The sequence below is a fragment of the Mus caroli genome, unplaced genomic scaffold (assembly GCF_978045245.1).
Source record: "Mus caroli unplaced genomic scaffold, Mus_caroli_1 scaffold_10, whole genome shotgun sequence".
NCBI lineage: Eukaryota > Metazoa > Chordata > Mammalia > Rodentia > Muridae > Mus > Mus caroli.
The window spans coordinates 89,761,034-89,782,844 of record NW_028227265.1 but is presented as its reverse complement, the minus strand read 5'-3'; the positions used below and the strand labels follow the sequence as shown (position 1 = coordinate 89,782,844).

The 21,811-nt window shown below is 36.7% G+C and overlaps 1 protein-coding gene across 2 annotated transcripts in view; it reads left to right on the top strand.

Annotated features, from left to right (window-relative positions):
• The window catches only part of Micu3 (mitochondrial calcium uptake 3), a 75,145-nt gene that overhangs the window by 44,844 nt on the left and 8,490 nt on the right, over positions 1–21,811 (top strand). Inside the window, exons 6-11 of one of the 2 annotated variants that reach the window (XM_021169879.3) lie at positions 901–983; positions 3,462–3,533; positions 5,996–6,034; positions 15,243–15,338; positions 20,699–20,799; positions 21,260–21,431. In XM_021169879.3, the coding sequence (XP_021025538.1) occupies positions 901–983; positions 3,462–3,533; positions 5,996–6,034; positions 15,243–15,338; positions 20,699–20,799; positions 21,260–21,431 (563 nt within the window). The remainder of the gene's footprint in view (positions 1–900; positions 984–3,461; positions 3,534–5,995; positions 6,035–15,242; positions 15,339–20,698; positions 20,800–21,259; positions 21,432–21,811) is intronic. The other variant, XM_029480397.2, reaches the window with a different exon arrangement.

Here is a 21,811-nt window from a genome sequence, read left to right as displayed (position 1 = left end):
GTGGCTTCCCTTGGTTATTCCCAGAGACAGCTCTGATGGGTAGCAAAGTAGGGCCAGCCGCTTCTTCAGAAGGATTTCCTCAGGCTGCTCAGTTTTCTTGGAGATGGGGCATTCAGATTTTTGCTAGCCATTTTGAAGGACAAAGGTCAAGTCTTTTCTTAAAAACGTCATTGACCTCCTCCCTGAAGGATGCTTTTCTTCTCCAGATTTTCTTGTTTACACTCTAGATATTTAAAAAAAGAAAAAGAAAACAAAGATAAAGAAAACGTATGGGACTTCAAAAAGCTCATAGAATTAAGTCAATTCATAAGCATGATAGTGTTTCTCAAAGAGTCCTGATACGTGGGTATTGGAAGGCCTGGGATTACACACTCACACATTTTATAAAACCTTCTGCCTTTTCAAGCTTCTAAAAATTTAACCCCAAATCTGTACCCTCTCATGAGCACATTTATCCCAGGTGATTTCATTTAGGTTTTTCTAAAGAATTGGAACTGGTACATTGTGTTATATCTTTATTCCTTTTGCCACTCCAAGTAGTTGAACATAGTTCAATTTAAAAAGAAACCAAGTGCAGTGACCTCATGTTTGTCTTTGTTAACAAATAAGCAGAATATTTATTTTTAGAGGGACAGTTGTCAGATATTTCCTTTAACACAGTGCAATAAGTAATAGGTACTTAGCAAGCTTACTGTACTGAGTCTGCAGTACATAAAGCAGAAATACGTATTCTTCAAAATAGCTCTCACTCTATGTAACTTATACTAATATATTATTTTGCATTTATTTTGTTCAGTGTATGTATCTAACTGTTGAATGCATGGATTTTGTACTTTTAAGTATTTCTTCCATCTTATGAAAACTTGTTCTGGTTTTTTTGTTTGTTGTTTTTTCTGGCAGAGCCCCATGCAGGTTTTAGAATAGCTTTCAACATGTTTGACACTGACGGAAATGAGATGGTGGATAAAAAAGAATTTTTGGTGGTATGTACATTATATGCTGCATTTTCCTAATAATTAAATATTGCTCCCTTACATTGTTATGTTTTGTGTTAAGACTTACAGAAATGTAAGTTATATTGAGTGTTTAAAGATGACTCTAGTCCGATGTTTGGACTCGATGGGAAAAAGGCAGTCCTGAGATTATGTCTTTCCAGCTAATACTCAGGTTTTGTCACAGCCCTTTGCCACAGGAACTTGTCTGTATCAGTTTGGACTCATCTTCCCATTTCCCTTTTTATTCCCAGTCCCTTAGAGTTAACCACTTCCTGCTCCTTTCCTTTTCTTTGATCTCTGCTCCTCCTGTGTGACCATTTATCTGACAGTGTCTTTAGTTGCTTTGTCCTTTTCCCATCTCCCCTTCAAGTCTTTGTCTGTTACTTGTGTATCCTACATCTGTTTCTGTGGCAAAATACTTTTTCTTCTTCTGAAATAAAAAGTAATACTAATTTATTTCTTAGAGTAGCAAAATCTGCCAATAATATCAATGTTCTATTCTCATTTCTTTCATATCCTCTGTTTAAAGGTAAGAGAAAAGATTACATAAAGAGCTATTTTATTTTATAACAAGCCTGTTTATCTAAATAATGTGACTAAATATTCTGTATCAGCACTGACTTTTGGAGATCACACTTTCTGAAAGAATTCTGTACCCGTGTCTTTTGAGATGTTGCCTGCTTCTGGGATGGAGTCAGAGGCATATGCATCACCTGCTGTTTGTTCCCATATACTCTGTGCAAGGGCTGCAGTTGCCCTAGAGCTGTAATCTGCTCTGTTTGGTTGCTGTAGTGTTTCCCTAGGTGTGATGTTTGCCTGTCTGTGTCAGAGACTCTGAAAACAGGAGTAACTGGACTCTCAACTCTCAGTGTACACAGTGCTGTGCAGGCGGCCTCGTCAGTAAAGTGCTCACTGCCCAAGCAGGACTGCGTTCAGATCTCCAGCACCACACAGATAGCCAGCCTGCACCGTAGTCTCATTGCTGAGGAGGCAGAGATGGGAGGGTCCCAGGGGCTTGTTGGCCAAGTAGTCTAACTAATATGTCAGCTCCAGGTTTGGCAAGACATCTTAAGAAATTAAGTGGGGGATGATTGAGGAAGACACCCAGTGTTGGCCGCTGCCCTCTGTCCATGTGCACACATACACACACTCATGCACTAAAGTAAAAGAAATAACTCAAAAAGGGGAAGTTATAGAGTTGAGATTGCAATCCAGATTCTACAGACAAGAATAACAAACTATTCAGAAAACTGACAAACCCATGTGTGTTAGAGGAGTTTCTGCAGACACCACAGACAGCAGAGTAGGACCGGCATGAGGCAGGAAGGAGGTCCCATTCTACAGGACTGACAGAGTCTGACACGGGGTGGTTTATTTCAGTCATATTAAAGCACAGCACAATTTGGAAAGTTTCCCGGTAATAATTAACTCAATTCTGTGTGCACAATAAAGCTTAAGGTATAACTACATCAGGTATAACTACTTGTAAAGTACATATGACTTCTTCCATAAAGACAGGCTCTATAAATTGATACATGTGACACCTTAAGGCTCTGGAAGAGTGTCTGCTGTGGTCATAGAGATAGCATAAAGGTCACAAGGCTATAAAGCACCTTTGCTCCTGTTTGTAAGAATCTGGGGACCAAGTGTGGCCTAGCCATTCAGATGGCGCAGAAGCTACCATGCTGTTAGCCACATCCACTCCCAGCTTTGAAGAGAGACATTCCTGGATGGTTAACATTCCTGATTCCCTTAGTGCTTTCCTGTGAGCACAAGCACATCATGGCCTCTACAGTAAAAGCAGCAGAATTAAGCTTCCATTGAAGACCTCAGAAATTCAAAGATTTATAAACAGTATGGGTAATGGAGCACTAGCTAACACTTATGTATAATAGGCAAAGTACTAGATAATTAGTTTTGATACTTAGTTTATGTAGCACTCTATACAGTTTTCTTATTTTCCAAATACAAAAAAAAAAAAAAAAGAGCTATAGACAGTTAATGTATCTAAGAAATGATGCCAGCAGTCTCTTCTCTACCATGTACAGTTAGTAGTGAGTGCAGGAACTTCACAGGTGATCATGTCCATTCTTATATAAACAAATTAGAACCAGTAGAGTCGGTGACCAGTCTACTGCAAGAACATTGAGACAGAAGCCTGACTCAAACCAGAGTCTGTGAGGACTGCTTCCGTGCTCCTTACAGCCCACCAGGTTTCCTCTCTTTCTGGGTGTGCCTCAGACTCAGTGTCTTTGTGTTGTAGAGATGAAGTAAAACTGTAATATTCAATACATTTTAACATAACTGTGAACTGCCAGTACCAAAGGAGATGGTTTTTCCCGTGAAAAATGATACAATCATAAAACACAGAGTAGTTTAAATGTTGAAACTGCTTTGTTTATGTGTAAGATATACTTAGTATAGTGTAATATGTAGGTATTTGATTCCTGATTTCTTTCTGTATAGCTTCAGGAGATATTCAGGAAAAAAAATGAAAAGAGAGAAACTAAAGGAGATGAAGAAAAACGTGCCATGCTGGTAAGAAATACTTTATAGTGGTTTCAGGTGGGTTTTTCCAGGTGAGAATTATTTTGTACTTGTTGAAACAGTGTCACACTTAGAATTTGGATCGTTTCCTTTACTGCAAACATTTTGAAGATTTAATGTAGAATAATTATTTAAGTATCTTATGCATCAATATCAATATCAATATTTATGTTAAATATTGATATTAAGTATCTGTACCCAATCATATTCATTAAATCATTTTCATCCATACTGTCGTTATTTGTGAGATATGAAGGGTATATATCATATAATAGATTAATAAGATCATTATGCATGTAAAAATTTAAAGGTGAATATGCAAAGATTTAATTCTGTAAGTGAATTTAATGATAGTGTAATATAATGAATGGTAAATATAAGGAAATGATGTAGGCTTTCTGCATCTCTTAGAAATAGTGTAGACTCTTCTCCTGGGTTACATGTTAGTGCCTCATTCTGAAGTTAGAATTAACAGTATTTCATCTTTATAGTCTTCATTTTATTTGTCCCAAATAATTCAGTCTTAACCACAGGCCAGCTCACATAAGCAACAACAATGACAAAATAACAGATTGGTCCTAAGCCCTTACTATCAGGCACAAGGCTATGTTCTTTTCATGCATTTAATCTATCCACCAATCCTCCTGTTGCCCACAGTCAAACAAGGAAACCGACCATTATAGAGTTTAAGTATCTTATGCAAAATTATAATCCTGTTCAGTGGCAAAGTCACAGTTTCAACCTTTGGTGGCCTGCTCTGAATTCTCTACTTTTATCCATCTTAATCTATTCATTTGCTATTTAAATACCAAAAATATGGTACATTTCATTGTCATGTAACAAATACTTAATTAGAAATATAATTTTAGTCATTAGTATTTACTAAAATATATAGGTCAGATAACATAGTGGGGAAAGCTACAGTATCAATACAAAAGCCAAGGTAAAGGAATTGTAAGACACATTGCACAAAAAAACATACAAATTGTAGGATACAATATACAAAGAAATGTAAAATACATTGAAAGCAAGCATTTCATAATAGTGGTGTAATTCACATTAATTTGGATTAATTCGGCAAGTCTAAGTAAATTATGAAATCTATATTATATGACCTTATCCTAGGTGATATGTCTTATATTCCCTAGCAAATATATTGGGAAATCAACTTAGTTTTAAAGAACAAGTAAAAATAACATATAAGTTGTATGTAACTTGATATATGTGAATGACCTCATTACAGTAATTAATCTACAGGTCCTCAGAGGTGTTGATGTGAATTTAAATAGCCCTGCTCAAAGCTCATTAGGTAACGTCTTTATCAGGTGTTCCTCTCAGTGACCTCTCCCTGACAGCACCATTCAGCAGCACAGCCCTCTACAATTCTTCATTACCGTCCTTGATATGGCAGTCCTTGGTTTCAGTGCATTAGTCGTATTTTAAACAATACAAATCTGAACTGACTTTGACTAGTCCAACTAGAGACGACCAAGTAAAATTAAAATGTAAATAGTTTTGGCAAGTTGATAGAAATGATAGTATACATGTACACATATTCTAAACACTAGATTGAACTTAAAACAACTAAAATTTATTTCATAGTAAAAAATGAGACTAAGCCCAAAGAGAAAGCAAGCCAGGCCCATGAGCCAGGTCCAGAGGATTTGAATATTCCCTCTGTGATGCATTACCTTTGTGGTTGATCTCAGTAAGATTCTTATTCTCTCTGTCTCAGTATTTTTACATTTACAATTGAAATAATAGAATAACGTTGTCACCACCAGTAATTTTATGAGGATTAAATGAGTTAAAATGCTACTTACCGGTATAATACATAATTATAAAAATATAATAGACATCAACAATGTTAGCTGATAGACTTGATAACAACCTCCTGGTTTCTTTAACTGAAAATTAGCATATCCAAACAAAACTCTAAAATACGTCCATGCCATTAAAACTCCGAAATGAACACTTTGTTCTAAGGTCTATGCTAAGACCATAATGAGTGGTACTCTCCGTATCCCCAAGTCATTCCTGGCAGGTAAGTGTTACTACTGCTCCACAGGTGAGCAGAGCAAAGAATAGGGTTCCAGGGCAGGGCCTCATCCCATTGTCCACATCCATCCTGCTGCGAGCCCAGCGGCCCCACCTCCACTCTCACGCTCACGAGGAACTGCTTGCTCACAGCAGCGGTCCTTTCATGTACAGTGAAACGGCTGAAATGAACACAGGCTACAAGCTCAGTCAACATTTATTTATACTGAATTTAAAAACTTTGCTACTCATCTTTAACATTTATCTCACTTGTATGTGTGCTTTATAGAGAATGTAGCATAATGATTTGCCCTTCCTAATTGATTATTTTGTCGTCTTTTTCTTTTTTTCTTTTGCTATACTTGGGTTCATTCTGAAATGTGACACTTCATTTGGCCCTTTGTGCTCTATGTCAGCGTCTTCAACTTTATGGATACCATTCTCCTACTAATAGTGTATGTACAATACTTTAAATGTTTTTATGTATATATATATCCCTTACCTGTTATATATTGAATAATGTTATTTCTTTATATAAAACTGTATATGCCATTTAAAGTGTATTGGAATTTGTTAAATACAATAAGATGCAATCAAGCCAGAATTTCTAGATATGTGAAACAAAATGTAGAAAGCAGTTGTATATCTTTATTAGTTTTATATTTATAAACTAAAGTAAATGTGAGTAAACAACCACCACATTTGGTAAACATTTACCAGACATTCTGGTAAAGTAATTGAAATTTTATATTTTTCAGCAATATATGAAGTATTATCAAAAATCCTAGAACAGATAGGCTTTCTTCCTGAAGAACACAGGTATTTTAAGAATTAACTCTAAAGACTGGTCAATGCCAATAAAATCATGTTAGACACTTTTTCATTTGCAGTTTTCATTTTTTTTCTGAAACTCTATTGCCTGCCTACTTTCTCTGCTCTATTAAAAACTATATAAGATTGTTCTTGTTACATACTACACAAACATGACTATGAGTTTCATTCTTTAGTCTTGAAATTTTCTGTAAGTGCTCTTCGCAATCGTGACTTTTCTGTTCTCTCGAACAAGCTTATTGGTTAGCCCAGCACATAAGAACCTGCTCAGAATAACCTGACTGTGTCCCATAAACATGCCATTTAGTTCATTTCCTAGGTACCCTTCAGCCTTGTTAAGGATTCCTCAGACTATAGACATCTACCTGAGAAGTCCCTTGAATTTGGGGACAGTGTTTAATTAGCTACTATAAACTATAGAAACACCTATTTTAGACTTGAGCACATCCTGGAGGTGGTTTCAACATCAAATGAGCACAAGGTTTCCTGCTTATTCACAAGGAGTGACACAGGATAATTGGAGAGCAAGCCACATCTATGGGGCCTACACAGTCTTTAAATTTGTCTAAGAAATTGAAAACATTTTCTATAAAATCTACTGCTACTTCCCAATAAGAGAAATTTCTAATTACTTTTAAAAGTGTTTTTCTGATAATTATTTAAATATTTGTAAGAGCTTATAAAATGAAAATCTTACATTAGAATATCATATATACTTGTAAACATAGTTAATAGTATTTATGATTTTATGGCTAATTTTTATTGTCACAAGTGGGAACCACTTTTTAGTGGTGGCAGTTTCAATGTCTCTTTTAATTTTTAACTAGTTACCATATAGTTGAAACTGCATAGACTTTACAGTCATATGCATTAAGGTATTTTCAATAGCCAGATTTAAACTGCATATTTTATTCATATTATCCTTGATGAGGGAAACATTTGCTATTTTTTATTTTATTGGTTCACAAATTTTTCATTTCATTTTACTGAGGACAGCTTCTGTCCTTATGTAAAACAAATGTTAATGTGATATAACTTCATGTTCTTTAATCTTCACTACGTAAATTAAATAATTTAACTGTTAAAATTTGTTTGATTTTCTTTTTTTTTACAAACTTTTTTGTACAATAGAAACATTCTTAAATTACTTCACTAAAGTGCCTTTGGGAAATGAGGTGGGGTCTGGACATAAAGACAGACCCTCTGAGCTCTCAAATTGCCTGTTCCAAAAGAGTGCCTGCTACAGTCACTTCTGCCTATTTTCATTCTTCCTGCTACAGTGAAAGAGTGAGTCTGTCCTCCTGGGTCTGTGAATATAGTAGTTACCCTCAGTACTTGTCCACTCCAGATAACCCAGATTCTTTTATATTTTGCATGTAGTCAAGTCTCAAATTATTTTTCCACAGTGATGAAAAAAATACAAAAAGAGTTCAAAAGAATAAGCAATTCAACTAGCTCAAAGGTCAAGGCTGTTTTACTTCAGCATCCCTTATATGATTTTTATGATATCAATTTTAATTAACCTAATGATATTACTATCAAAAATGTGTCAGGTTTTAATACCACTTCACTGGTATTTCATCATATGTTGAAATGTGGTTTTGGACTAAATTTGATATTTGTAAATAATCTTTATTTTTAAAAGTGTGTCTTCCCCAGTTTTTGATGTAGAATTGTAATATATATTGTACATATATTTACACATATATATTACCATGCATGTTAATTAAGTGTTTCAGTCTTGTCTGTCATTACTGATAGTTGTTTCTGCTTGATTATCAATTGGTATATTAAAATTAAATTAAATGTTATAATTACGGATTTATTGTCTACTCATAATGTTCTTCATTTTTATGTTATCTAATTTGAAACATTATTACATGTGTGAAAATATAAATTAATTATGCCTTAGCCAAATTTCTGGTAGTTAGTATACTAGATTTCTGGGTATATTTTGCCTTATAAAATCTTTAGTTATCAGATAGACTACCTTTTAAATTAATATTTTATTTTGTTATTATTGTTCCCTGTATATATTTTGCCTTATAAAACCTTTAGTTATCAATATAGACTACCTTTTAAATTAATATTTTATTTTATTATTGTTCCCTTTAATGATAATGAAGCTTTTCCTGATTTTAAAAATGTACTTTAGCTCAGAAACTTTTTTTAATACGTTTTAATTAGATATTTTCTTTATTTACATTTCAAATGGTATCCCCCTTCCTCATTTCCCCTATGGAAACTCCCTATCCCGTTCCCCCTCCCCCTGCTCACCAACCCACCCACTCACATTCCCAGTCCTGGCATTCCCCTATACTGGGGCATCATAGCTCAGAAACTTAATGCAAATAAAATGAATAATTATTAAGTAGCTTAAGAATTAAAATTTGCTCGTTCCCACAATCTCCAGGCACAATTCTTCTCCCAAAAAGTATCCTCCCAAATGATTGCTGCAGCTGTGGTTTACAGATAGATCGTCGCTGTGCTACCTATGCATTCTGAAAAATAGGCTTTATGGAGATTTTGTAGGCAGGCCCAGCTCAATCTCCTTTATTGCTTTAAACAGTGGCTTTATCAGTTGTCCTACCAAGAGAAAAGGGTTGTTCGTGAAGAAAGTAGTTCTTCAACTTGTAACACGGACTGTCACACAGATGTCCTCTTGCTGGGCATGGGCAGTCCCAGCTCTGAGGATGCAGCAGAAGCCCTTCATGAGTTCTTCCTGTTGCCACTCCAGATACTGAAAATCTGTGCTTGGAAGTCACTGTCTCATTTGTATGACCTTACCAGGACTTCTAGTCATTTTTACTATCAGTACAAGTAGCAAAACAAAGCCGAAGGCAATGGCATTTGTAAGAGTCTTTAAGATGTGTTAGGTTTGGTCTGGCCTTTTCATTCTCATCAAGCAAGCTAGTGCTAGTTCCTGGCCTCATCAGGATGGCCTGCTGTGCATTTTTCAGCTTCGCTTTCCTCATTAACTGGGAAATTTTGATGGTGTATTTTGTGAAATGTAATGGTCTCTTTTCTCCTGGCCTCTTAATTAGAAAATTCCATTAATTTACAATCCTTAGTGATGTAGAATTTAGGTGTTTTTCTCTGTAAACCATTCTTTTCTTCCTTGCTTTACGTTGCCTTCTTTAGAAATTTATTTTTTCTTTAAATTTAGTAAGTACTTAATATATTTCTATGTTTATCTTCTGAGTTTTTGATGAATATACCTAAACTAATAACATCTTTATGCTCTTCCTCTTAGGATGCTTAGCTATCTTTGATGTATCTCCTAGCATAGAAACTTGGAATTCTTGTATAGTGGCTGCATCATTCTTTTTTCTAATATCTCTAATTAGATATTCTAAATATATATCATTGATAATTTGTTTATGGTGATTTTACTGTGTAGCATGGGCTTTGTTCTCTTGATTCTGCAGCCTCTGCCTCTCAAGTGTTGGGAAGGCTTGTGTCACCCCTCCTGGCCATCAGTGTCTATTTAGAATTACCTGCTTCCTTAGTTATCGTTTTACTGCTGTGAACAGACACCATGACCAAGGCAAGTCTTATAAGGACAGCATTTCATTGGAGCTGGCTTACAGATTCAGAGGTTCAGTCCATTATCATTAAGGTGGGAGCATGACAACATCCAGGCAGGTGTGATGCAGGAAAAGCTGAGAGTTCTAAGTCTTCATCTGAAGGCTCCCAGAAGACTGTCATCCTCAGGCAGCTAGGAGGAAGCTCCCAAAGCCCACTCCCACAATGACACACTTGCTCCAACAAGGCCACACCTCCTAAGAGTGCCACTCCCTGGGCCAAGCATATTTAAGCCACCACACCACACCGGCATACTGACCATTCCTTACTGGGTTTTGACAGTACCTGGTGTTCTGAGTTCTGATTGCTAGAGTCCACATAAAGCTCAAGTAGGTGAGACATGCATGCAACCCCAGAACTTGGCAGTGTGAGACAAGAACAGCTAGCTCCCTAGAGTTTGTGGGCCACCCAGTCTACCAGAATTGATGGAATCCAAGTACAGTGTTTTGTCAAAACAAATAAGGTGGAGGCTGGGTGGAGGTGGTGCACGCCTTTAATTCCAGCACTTGGGAGGCAGAGGCAGGTGAATTTCTGAGTTCGAGGCCAGCCTGGTCTACAAAAGTGAGTTCCAGGACAGTCACAGATACACACAGAGAAACCCTGTCTTGAAAAGCCTTAAATAAATAAATGAATAAATAAATAAGGTGGAGAGTAAAACAGGAAGATAAGTAATGTAGACTGTTGGCCTATGAATCCATACAGTTCACTCATGTATATTTATATGTATTTACCAGTGCTCATAATTAATTTAATCTCACCTCTTTCTAAACCTTATGATCCAATATTCATAAAATACTCAAGATAGAGTCCTTTGGTGATTGGAAAATGATGGTTTAGCAGTATAGCTCAGGGTAGAGTTACCACTGAGCTTTATTATGTCTAAGGCCCTGGGTTCAATTCCCATTACAACCAAAAAGAAAAACAAACAAAACCTCTCTCTGAAAATGTCTTTATTGTAAGTTAACAGTTGCTTCTCAGCAAGTGATGATAAAACCTATACAGTGTTGGGGGCTTCTGTAATTGAAATTAAGGGGTCAGCTCTGAATGTAATTGGTTTTCTTCTGTAGGCTATCTGGGTCTCCTCCAGCCCAAGTCCTCCCTCCCCCATAAAAAACAGATTTTTTTTCTTACTTAATATATCCTGATTGTGGTTTTCTCTCCCTCTACTCATCCCAGTTCCTCTCCACATCACTTCCCACCCCAATCAACTACCTTTCCCTCCCTCACTAGAAAGCATATAGGAATCTAAGGGATGATAATAGAATAGTAACATAGACAGAGACTAACACTTTGGAGTTGGAGAAGACAAACAGAAGGGAGGATATGTTACTTTTGACAAAGACATCCCCTTCTCAGCAGAGTGTTCCAAGGTCACTCACTCATTGCAAGCCTGGCTGTGGGTCTCTGTACTCTCATCTGCTGCAGGAGGAAGCTTTTCTCATGATGGTTGAGCAAGGCACTGATCTAGGAGTATAGCAGATTGTCATTTTTAAAATAATTTATTTTATGTGCATTGGTGTTTTGTATGCATGTATGTCTATATGGAGGTGGTGTTATGCCCAGATGGCAAAGACCATCAGAGACCACTAGGAGTCCAACTCATATGCAAAAGCAAAAGTCTTTATTCAAGCCTGAGCTCGAACCCTCCAACCTCTCCAGCACAGTGGAAGGGGCTGAGCTGGTGCAAGACTTGCCTGTTTATCATGGTTGATGGGTGAGGAACTTTCCAACTTGGCAGTTACATAATGGCTTGATGCCATTCTATTGCCTAGTAATGATTTCAGCTTGATATGAACAATGGCTGATGGCTTAATCAATCTACTTTAAGACAATAGGTACTTTCCCTTAAGAACTGATTGGTTGTTGCTTAGGAGTGCAGTGCTGTTTGCTGAGAATTGTGATGGGGTGACATGGTTCTTGGAACAAGTTGAGATTTTTCCAGTAGCTGAGTTTATTCAGAGGGCAAGTTAATTATAAAATGGAGTCTGGAAGCAAAATGGAGTTTGTAATGTTAAGGCTGGCCCTTCTGTGTCAAATCTAGGAGTGACAGATAGTTGTAAGATGTCATGTGGGTGCTGGGAATTGAACCAGGGTCCTCTGAAATAGCAGTTAGTATCCTCTACTGCTGAGCCATCTCTCCAGCCCCCACAGAATGTCACTTTAAATCTTCTTTGCCCTTGTTTTTTCTTGCTGCAGTGTGCCTCTCTGCCCTGCTTTTATCTGTGGTGAGATTTGTTGAGCTTCCAAAACAGGAAATTGTTTTCTCCCCTTTAGTGTTGGGATTCACTGTCTTTACTTCTTTACCTGAGTGCTCTTTACCATCCTTGTCTATTACAACTTTCTGGTGCTTTCATGGACACTCATTTGATCTACTCTGTCTGTTAGCTTCTCTCTGAGTGTGTGACAGACCTGGAGAAAATTAGTCCAATACAACATTAAATTACAATTCCAAGATTACTGGTTTTGGTGTTTTGTTTTGTTTTGTTTTGTTGCTGATGTTTTGACACAATTGTCCATTGTTGCAATAGAACATAATAGAAAGATAGTTTTATTTTGCTTGTTTTTGTTTGTTTCAGTAGGTAAAGTACTGGCCTGCTTAGTCCTAGATAACTTCGGGCCATCATCATTCTGCTTACGTCAGTGATAGATCAGTATCTCTAAGATAGACTTTCTTGAGAACTTCCTCTGACATTTCATTCCTCCCGCCCCACTGCCATATCTGCCTTCTCTGCACTCCTGATTTTCTATCACAAATATCAGTGACAGGATATTAGAGGATTATGGTAATAGGACCTTGCTTAGACAGTTAGAAAAGAGATGTAGAAACTCTCAAATCTGCCAAGTTTAAGGACTTGCATTAATAAATAGCCTCGTTGACGTAGGTAGGTAGGTAGGTAGGTAGGTAGGTAGATAGATAGATAGATAGATAGATAGATAGATAGATAGATAGATAGATAGATAGATAGATAGATAGATCAGACTTAGAAGGTACAGGGCATCAGTTTGCCTGGTCCATCCTTTTTGCAAATTCTTTTGAGTAGGTGGGGGGACAGCACCCTCATAGAAGCAGGGGAGGAGGGATGAGATAGGCAGTTTGCAGAGGGGAAACTGGGAAAGGGTATAACACTTGAAATGTAAATAAATTAAATATCCAGTAGAAAAGGAGAGAAGAAAAATAACAAAAAAGAAAGAAAGAAAGTCCACCCGTAGCTTGTTCTACTGGTAAAGGCCTGAAAGCTGAGATCACTCAGCAAGATGTTTTCAGGGAGTCTTTATGTGCCACCTTCCATTTATACAGTGGAGCATGAGAGCTGTCTGTTTCATTGCCGTCTTAGAGCCTGGTAACAGGTGTGCATCTCATGTCCTTCTTTAAGTTTTACACATATGGTCCAGTGTTAAATTTGCTCTATATTTCTTCCTTTTCAGTTCTAACTTGAGCTTCTTATCTCTTTGAAGCTTATTGCAGTGCCCTATTTATATTTTCCACGTTTAAGTCTTTTTATTCTTTTTCATATTAAAACATTTATTCTTAATTACATCTTGAAAGTTATTGATTAGAAGTGACTAGCTTGGACTCAGACAAATACAGGCATCAGTGAGTCTGCCTGGTGGGTCACTGATCTCACAGCTATCTTTTACTTGCAATAATAATAGCTGGGAGAGTATTGGGCCTTCCTTCTCTCAGAAGCCTTATATTTTCAAAGCTGGTATAAGATAAAGCAAACAAGTACAGTCACAGTACCCCAGTCATCTTAGCTCATTTCATGTCTGCTGCTTTACTACACATGTAGAACCAATTAGCATGGATTTACTAAGTTGTTTCTGTATCTTTTGCAATAGTGACCAATTAGCCATATTTCCTAGTATAGTAGATTTAATAAGCCTTTTTTAAAATCATGTGTTAATCTTCTAAGTTACAGGTAAAATGCAAAAAATATTCAAAATAAGTATTAAAGTGAGAGTACAGTGTTAATTGAGCATCTATCGAGGCTGTTTCCAGTTTATACAAAGGAAAATAGACAGTGCTAGTTCTATATTTAGCTGATTTTCCCTGTGTAATTTACTACTGCTTGTTTTCAACTCAGTTATTTAGAAAAAGAGGTAATTACAATCTGTGTTGTAGTGCCACGTTGCTATAAGTATTTATGTCTGTTAACCATTTACAGCTAAATAATACTTTATGATCAGCAAATCACTATCAGTGAACAGTGTTTTGTAGTAAATTATAAAGTTAGTTAAAATTAGAAAAATATTGTTTGATATATTCCTACATAGTATAATTTTAATGTTCCAGATTGTTGTCTGTTTGCCCGAGACAGAGGTTCACTATGTTACTAATCAGGCCTTGAACTTCTAGAATCAAACAGTCCCCTGCTCTGGGCTCTAAAGTAGCTGGGAATGTAGCCACGTGCTCCACACCTCACTGATACCTGCCTTTTAAAAACTAAGACAAAAGAAAAGTAGAAAGTTCTATTCTCCTGCCGCGGTGCATTTTCTTTCAGTAACCGTAAAATCCATAGGCCTGGTAAGTTCAGTACCCACTGTGTGTCCCTACAGAAGCCGACTGTAATGATTTCTCTTGAGAGTCTCAGGTTAGGATTGTAGTTTTTAACCTGAGAAACTCTGTCACGTAGTCAATTCTGAGAGGAAAATGAGTGCCCTGCCCTTATAAGCATCAAATGAACCTTATCTTTCATAGTAGACACACCTGTCAAATCCTAGAATAGGACCATCTGACTTAAACAGTTTTTATTTTTACAAGCATTATATTAAAGTTTGTATCAACAAGGTATGGATGAGTTTATTTTGATTATGTTAGTTAGTTACAAGATAGTGATAAAAATTAGTGATAAAACAACTAATTTTGAAATTAATTATACATTAGTAAGTTACCACAAATTTTCAAAAGTTTTTTCCATATACCACTTCACACAAAGTATAAACAAATTTTGTCATACTTTTATAGAAGTCACCTAATGTCTCAAAAAAGACAAGCAAGATTGCAGAGTTTGAGTCTTTTTGACATAGCCACATTGTGCTTAGAAAGAGGTTATATACCATTTCATCCCTGACAGCACCATGGGCTAGCTGTGTAATGGAATACTTTGTGTGCAACAGAAAGACAACGAAGGTAAGCCAATGGGCTCGTTTCCCTTCTGTGGCTGGTTAAAGGAGATGGAAAGCATATAAGTTGCCCTTCTGTGACTATTGTTTAGATTCACGACATTGTTCTTAAAACGTCTACAGGTGCTTAAAACAGATGCTGAGGAACTTGTCTCCAGAAGCTACTGGGATACCCTGAGACGTAGCACAAGCCAGGCGCTCTTCTCAGACCTCGCAGAGGTACAATCAACCAGCCGTGCGGTCCTCATACTCCTGTCGTTTGTTAATCTGATCTTCACTTGGTTTTAGAGTCATAAGAAGAAGCCCAAATATAGTATTTTTCTATTTCTTTTAGCTTTTTTTAGTAAACTAATAAGTACTATGTATCACACGCATAATCACTGTATAGAAAGAATATTTTAATATGTTCATTGTACTGACAGGATGTCAGTTATTATTTCTGTGTTGACTGAACTTGTTTATTTTATAAAGCATAACTTCACAACATATTTAAAAGAAAATGATAGTTTTTACTAAGGATCACTTTCTAGACATTTGAAATAGTAATACAGATTTGTAGATTTACTGACACTATCCTACAACCTAAAAGTTACATAGAAGTTACTAAAATTCTTCACTTTGTAAAACATGGCTGCTCTTATGTTAGATTTAAACAATTAACTTCCTCAGCTGATAGTGAGTAGCTTAAGGGAAGGGATACAGAAATAGGCGATTCCATCAAAGAATTGGAAATTTATCTTTATGTTCACTAAGCCTGCCAGTCCATGTTTGAATAAAAATCAGACCAACTCAGATTTTGTTGTAGTATGGCTTAATTGTTACTAGTGGACACTTTGGTGCTGCCGTTGGGATAGACTGCCTCTATTCCTGGATTAGTTTACTGCCACCATTGACAGGAATTTAAATATCTAATATTAAACTTATCTAATACCTTTTCTAAACTTTAAAAGTAAAGCACTGTATGATAGAGTGTTGTTGGAGTGCTTGACACACAAGCATGGGGACCTGAGTTCAACCTGCAGCATCCACAGAAAGAGCGAGCACAAGGCACATTATATACTCTTTACCGCCAGCAGTGAGGAGGAAGACACAGAAATGCAGAGCCCTTTTACTCACTGGGCTAGACAATCTAGTTGCATTGACAAAGCCCAGGTTCATTGAAAGACCCAGTCTTAAAGACTAGAAAAAATGGCCTAGTCGGCCATCACTGGAAAGAGAGGCCCATTGGACATGCAAACTTTATATGCCCCAGTACAGGGGAACACCAGGGCCAAAGAGTGGGAGTGGGTGGGTAGGGGAGTGTGTGTGTGTGGGGGGGGGGACTTTTGGGATAGCATTGGAAATGTAATTGAGGAAAATACGTAATAAAAAAATATTAAAAAAAAAAAGACATCTAGGATTGATATGTGATCTTATGCATGCACGTTGGCATGTATACACACACACACATCAGTATCTAAAATAAATACCAATTATTTCTGATTTCTTTTTCCTTTTTTTTAAAATAAAGCTTGGGATAGTATCTTACTTGGAGAGTCTCTATTACTACACTCCTACGTAATAGAAAATGAGAATTCACTATAAGTCACAACTTGTATAAAAGAATTATTTATAGTATTTGTATTTTAAGATACAAACTAGTTCAGAAAGTAAGCTTGGAAATTTACTTATATATTTCTTCATTGCATATAATACACAACTCTTAAAATATTATAGGTAAATAAGAACTTAGCCTCTCATTTTCTTACCCACAGCTGCTTTAAACTGTTGGCATTTTAAGTTATAAAGAAGAAACCATGTTTTTAAAATTATTATAAAATTATATAAAGATTTGCATATGTGAACAGCTGACCCTAATTTCAGCTCAAATAATTCAGACAATATGACAAGTATATCACACAGTATTGAAAGCAGTTGGTTGGTGCCAGGATTCTGTAGATGACTTTGACTTTTACAAGTGAAATTTAATGTCTTTTTGCAATAAGTAGTACTTACCCATTGGGTTATTCAGAAATTTTACTATATTAAACTTGAAAATTTCCCTTTGCTGGAGATTAAGGTTATTTTCACATTGTAATTAATAGAAAGTTGTTTAAAAGGCTGTCTTAAAACTTTAATAGTTTGATAAATTTGTATTTTGTACAAATTATGAAACTTAAAATAAGTTTGGTCATGTGTTTACTATTGGGGCTGAGGACTGAAGCACACTAACACACACTCCTACTGGCCTACACCTCTGTACTGCACTCCATCTGACCAAACTCCTTCCCACCTAATAGCATGTTTAGCTTAAATTAGTGAACTTATGTCTAAATGACCAGGATGGTCTCTCTTTGCTTGGAGGGTTTTTTTTTTTTTTCACTGTTATGAAACCATCTGAATTCATTCTTTTTTCTTTCAAATTTTTATTAGATATTTTCTTCATTTACCTTTCAAATGCTATCCTCAAAGTTCCCTGTACCCTCCCCCCCCCACGCCCTGCTCCCCTACCCACCCACTCCCACTTCTTGGCCATGTACTGGGGCATATAAAGTTTGCAAGACCAAGGGGCCTCTCTTCCCAATGTGAATACATTCTTTTAACTAAGCACAAGAATTAAAGAAGTAGAGTGGTTTTTTTCCCCCACCTTCTTGTAATTTGTTATGTAAACTGTTAGGATGCCAAGGACACTGGTGTAGCTCTCCCAATGGCTCCAGTGCTCAGTTTCAGATGGAAATGGGGTCTTCTTTTGCATTTTCTGTTTTTTCCCCCACCTCTGTTGTCAAACTGTTACTCATCTCTCTGAGGTCTGGATTACTTGAATAAGTGCAACCTGAAGCTAACAAGATTGGACACTGAAAACCATAGAAGAGGTCTGCTCTGCTCAGTGAACAGAACAGCCTCAGGGAGGTCACTGTAGAAGCCCGTGTAAACAGCCCTCATCTTAGAGTCACCTCAGCAGGAGTGTGGTGGCGGCTCAGCACTAAAGGCAGTATCTGTGTGCCTCATGTGCAGTGCCCCTGCAGCGCCCACTCTGCAGGTCTTTGTTTTCAGATAGATACAGATTCAAGTTCAATAACCAATACGTAAGGGTGTGCCATGTAACAACCCTTTCTTCAATTGTCATTGAAAAGCTCTTGTCATCTTAGTCAACTTTTTAAACTTGACAAAATTAGAAAAACATGGTTAGAATATATGAATGAATGTATGTATGTATGGAATTTTTTTCAGTTAAAGGGAAAAATCTATCACCTGCTCCATCTTTGTAGCCTGCAGACGGGTACACTGGTTGTTCATGCTAACAGGCTAGTAGTGCCATGCTTAACTCACCTCGAGCATCCCTCCGACATATCTGCCATACCCCAGTTACACTTAAGCTTGTTGAGGCAAAATCAAGTGATATTTGCATCTCTGACGACAATAGGAGCGTGTGTACACTCTATTTATCTTGATATTGTAGCATTCTCCTACAAGTTATTATAGACAGGATTATTCCTGTCTTCAGATAAGGAAGCTGAATGTCCAGAAGGTCACTAAGTCAAGACCTCAGAGTTTAAATCCTGTCCTTTTCCCATTAGAAGGGTGTGCTTCACCCACCCAGTTCGTGCTGACATAGTGTCTTCCAGGGTTACTCTCTCCTCACATGGGACTCTGAAAGAAGGGCGGGTATCTCGCTCATCCTTCAACATTCATAATATGCTTTGTGAGCAAATATTTGTAAAGATAGTGTGTGATACTTGGCTACCTGTATTATTTTCTCCTCTAGCCACTGGATGGGACTGCTGTCTGATCATTGTGGTGTGGGAATGTGGGAACGTGGCTTTTCCAGGGACTCTGACCGCTGAGGATGCGGTGGCTTGTCGGGGAATTTAAATGGGAATGAGTACCAGAGATCCTCCAGACTGTACAGAAACTATACTGGGGATCCTCAATTACTTAATTATGAGCAGAACATTGGGATAATTCCTAAAGAATCTCAATAACTAGCTTATTCTCTACAAGATAGGAGTTTTGGGCAGTTTTGTCTGGCTGCATTTGGGTTTGGGTTTTTTGTGTTTTGTTTTGTTTAGTTTACTTTTGTCTTGAGATCGGGATTCATACATCATATAGCACCACTTAGCCTGGAACTTGAATTCTTGTTCTCCTGCCTCAGCCTCCCAAGTGCTGGGATTAAAGGCATGTGAAATCACATCTGGCTCAAAAGTCAAGTTTTTGATATAAATAATCCAAGTAGCATAGACCACTTTTTAAAAAGCAGCTAAAGATGAGCATCTAAGGGGAAATGGATGATGTAGTATCTACCGCATTCTGATTCTTAGAAGAAAGTATTTGGCCTATGGAGGAAGAAAAGGAAGATCCTAATGTTGCTAAAACAACTACCCTGTGAAAGTCAGGGAAGAAGGCTGGGAGGAGTCCGTGTGTCTCGTAGATGGTAAATGAAATGCACCTGCCACTAGACCCATCTTTTCTAGAACACCCTGCTTCATGACTTCTGATAAGCACTATCTCAGCTACACAACATCAGACAGACACAACCATTTATATTACTGTCAAAAATGGTGGCCCTGCGTTATCTTCTTACATTTTCTATGAGTTGTAATCATTTGAATTTCCTGGATTGTGTACTTGAATGTATGAAGAAGTTGTGAGTTGATGACAAAGGAAAGAAGAGGGGAAGACTAATGAAGCAGTAAAGTGGGAAGTTGCATAAGTAATTCCATCTTGTGAGGACTATAATCAGACACATTGGGATATGTTTGTGGAAATGTAGTTTATTAAGTTGAGTAAAGAAGAGAAAATCCTGTGGAATAACTTCTTGAACATTCAAAAATTATATGATGCGTATCTTTGAAAAAAGTACCACTGATAAATTACTACTGTAGTTCATTTTTCTAAACACATTATCACATATTCTAAAATTGGATGTAATATAATAAATGTGGCTAAAGAAAGTTTCAGCTCATTCTCTGTCCTTTCCATATAGTCGTCAGGATCTTTACAGACTAGCTCTCTTTCAATTGAATTGTTCAGATTGTTTAGGGAAAAGAAACGAATCACTTAATAAAAGTGGCATAAGTAAATGATGGCTAAATAACTATGTGATACAGTCAACAGGATAGGTACCCTATATTCATAATAATTTTAGGTAGAATACTTTTAAACTATAACTGATGAACATTTTCAACAATAAAGATCGGTATTGCTCAAGTTTCTATTTTTAAAATTTGAATATTTTAGTTATAGTTCCATCCATGATTATAGTCTTTGCTCCTCATTCTGATGCTTGTGCTTTTTGTTCTTGGATTTATTTTATATATAAAAGTGTTTTGCCTGCATATGTACATGCATACCATGTATGTCCCTGTGCATGTGGAGATGAGGAGGAGTAGGAGATGCCCTGGGCCTGGAGATGTGCATGCTGGGAACCAAATCTGGGTCCTCGAGAACAGCAGGATGTGCTCTTAACCAGCAATCCACCTCTCCAGCCTTTCCTGACTTATATTTTGATAAAGTTCTTGGAAGAATATTTAGTATGCTGTCTTGTTTTGGGCTTGTTTGGTTGGTTGGTTTTGTTGCTAATTTTAAATTATGTTTTTAAGCGTGCTGATGACATCACAAGCTTAGTAGCAGATACTACACTTCTGGTACACTTTTTTGGAAAAAAAGGAAAAGCTGAGCTCAACTTTGAAGATTTTTATAGGTGAGCTAAATTTCTGTTTAAAATTATTAGACTGCTAAGGTCAGGTTGTCTTGGGAAATCATCAAATACAGTGAAACTGCTGCTCTGGTCTTAAAAGAAAATATTCTATGTAGTGTACACTGCCATTGCTGTCTGCTGGCATACTAATAATGATGCACAGCATCTAAAAGATAAAAAATGAGTACATATGCATTATTATATCATGTGTATTTAGAAGAGATTGCCTCAGTCAGTTTCTCAGTCTTAATAGGCCGCAGTGAAAATGGCCAGTATCCTCTCCACCCTACAAGATGCTGGTAACCATTTTGCAGACAGGCAGGCTTAACTTCCAAGAGAAAGGCTACTCGTTCAGGTACCACCGTCACTGAGCAGTAATAATTAAATTATTTCCATATAACCTTTCCTAGGATGCTAAATGTCTGATCACTTATTGTGCTTATTTTTCTTTATTTTATCACAGATTTATGGATAATCTACAAACAGAAGTTCTAGAAATAGAATTTCTTTCCTACTCTAATGGAATGAATACTATCAGTGAAGAAGATTTTGCCCATATTCTCCTGCGGTATACTAATGTGGAAAATACATCAGTATTTTTGGAAAATGTGCGCTACAGTATATCTGAAGAAAAGGTGCTTAATCCTTTGTTTATTTCGTTTTAGCCAGTATCTTGAAACACTATTTAGTAAATGCCATTTTTTAATGACTTACTAAATAACTTTTATTAGTCTAGCTCCTCTGTGAATTAAAACCTATGTTTGGATATATTATATTCAAGTATAGATCATTAGTCTTAGAAATACTTAAAAGTCTTTAAGGCTATTAAATTGTTTTGTTGTTTTTTTTTAATTATGACTTTTGCTGTTTTTCAAGAGAATTCTGATCAGTTCTTCTGGTGTTTTGACTAGTACTAAAATATGTAAAGCAGCTGTTATTGACATTATTTCTGTCACCCATTGTTGATTTCTATAGCACCTCTAATAAAAGGTCATCTGGAGAGTGCCATTGATGA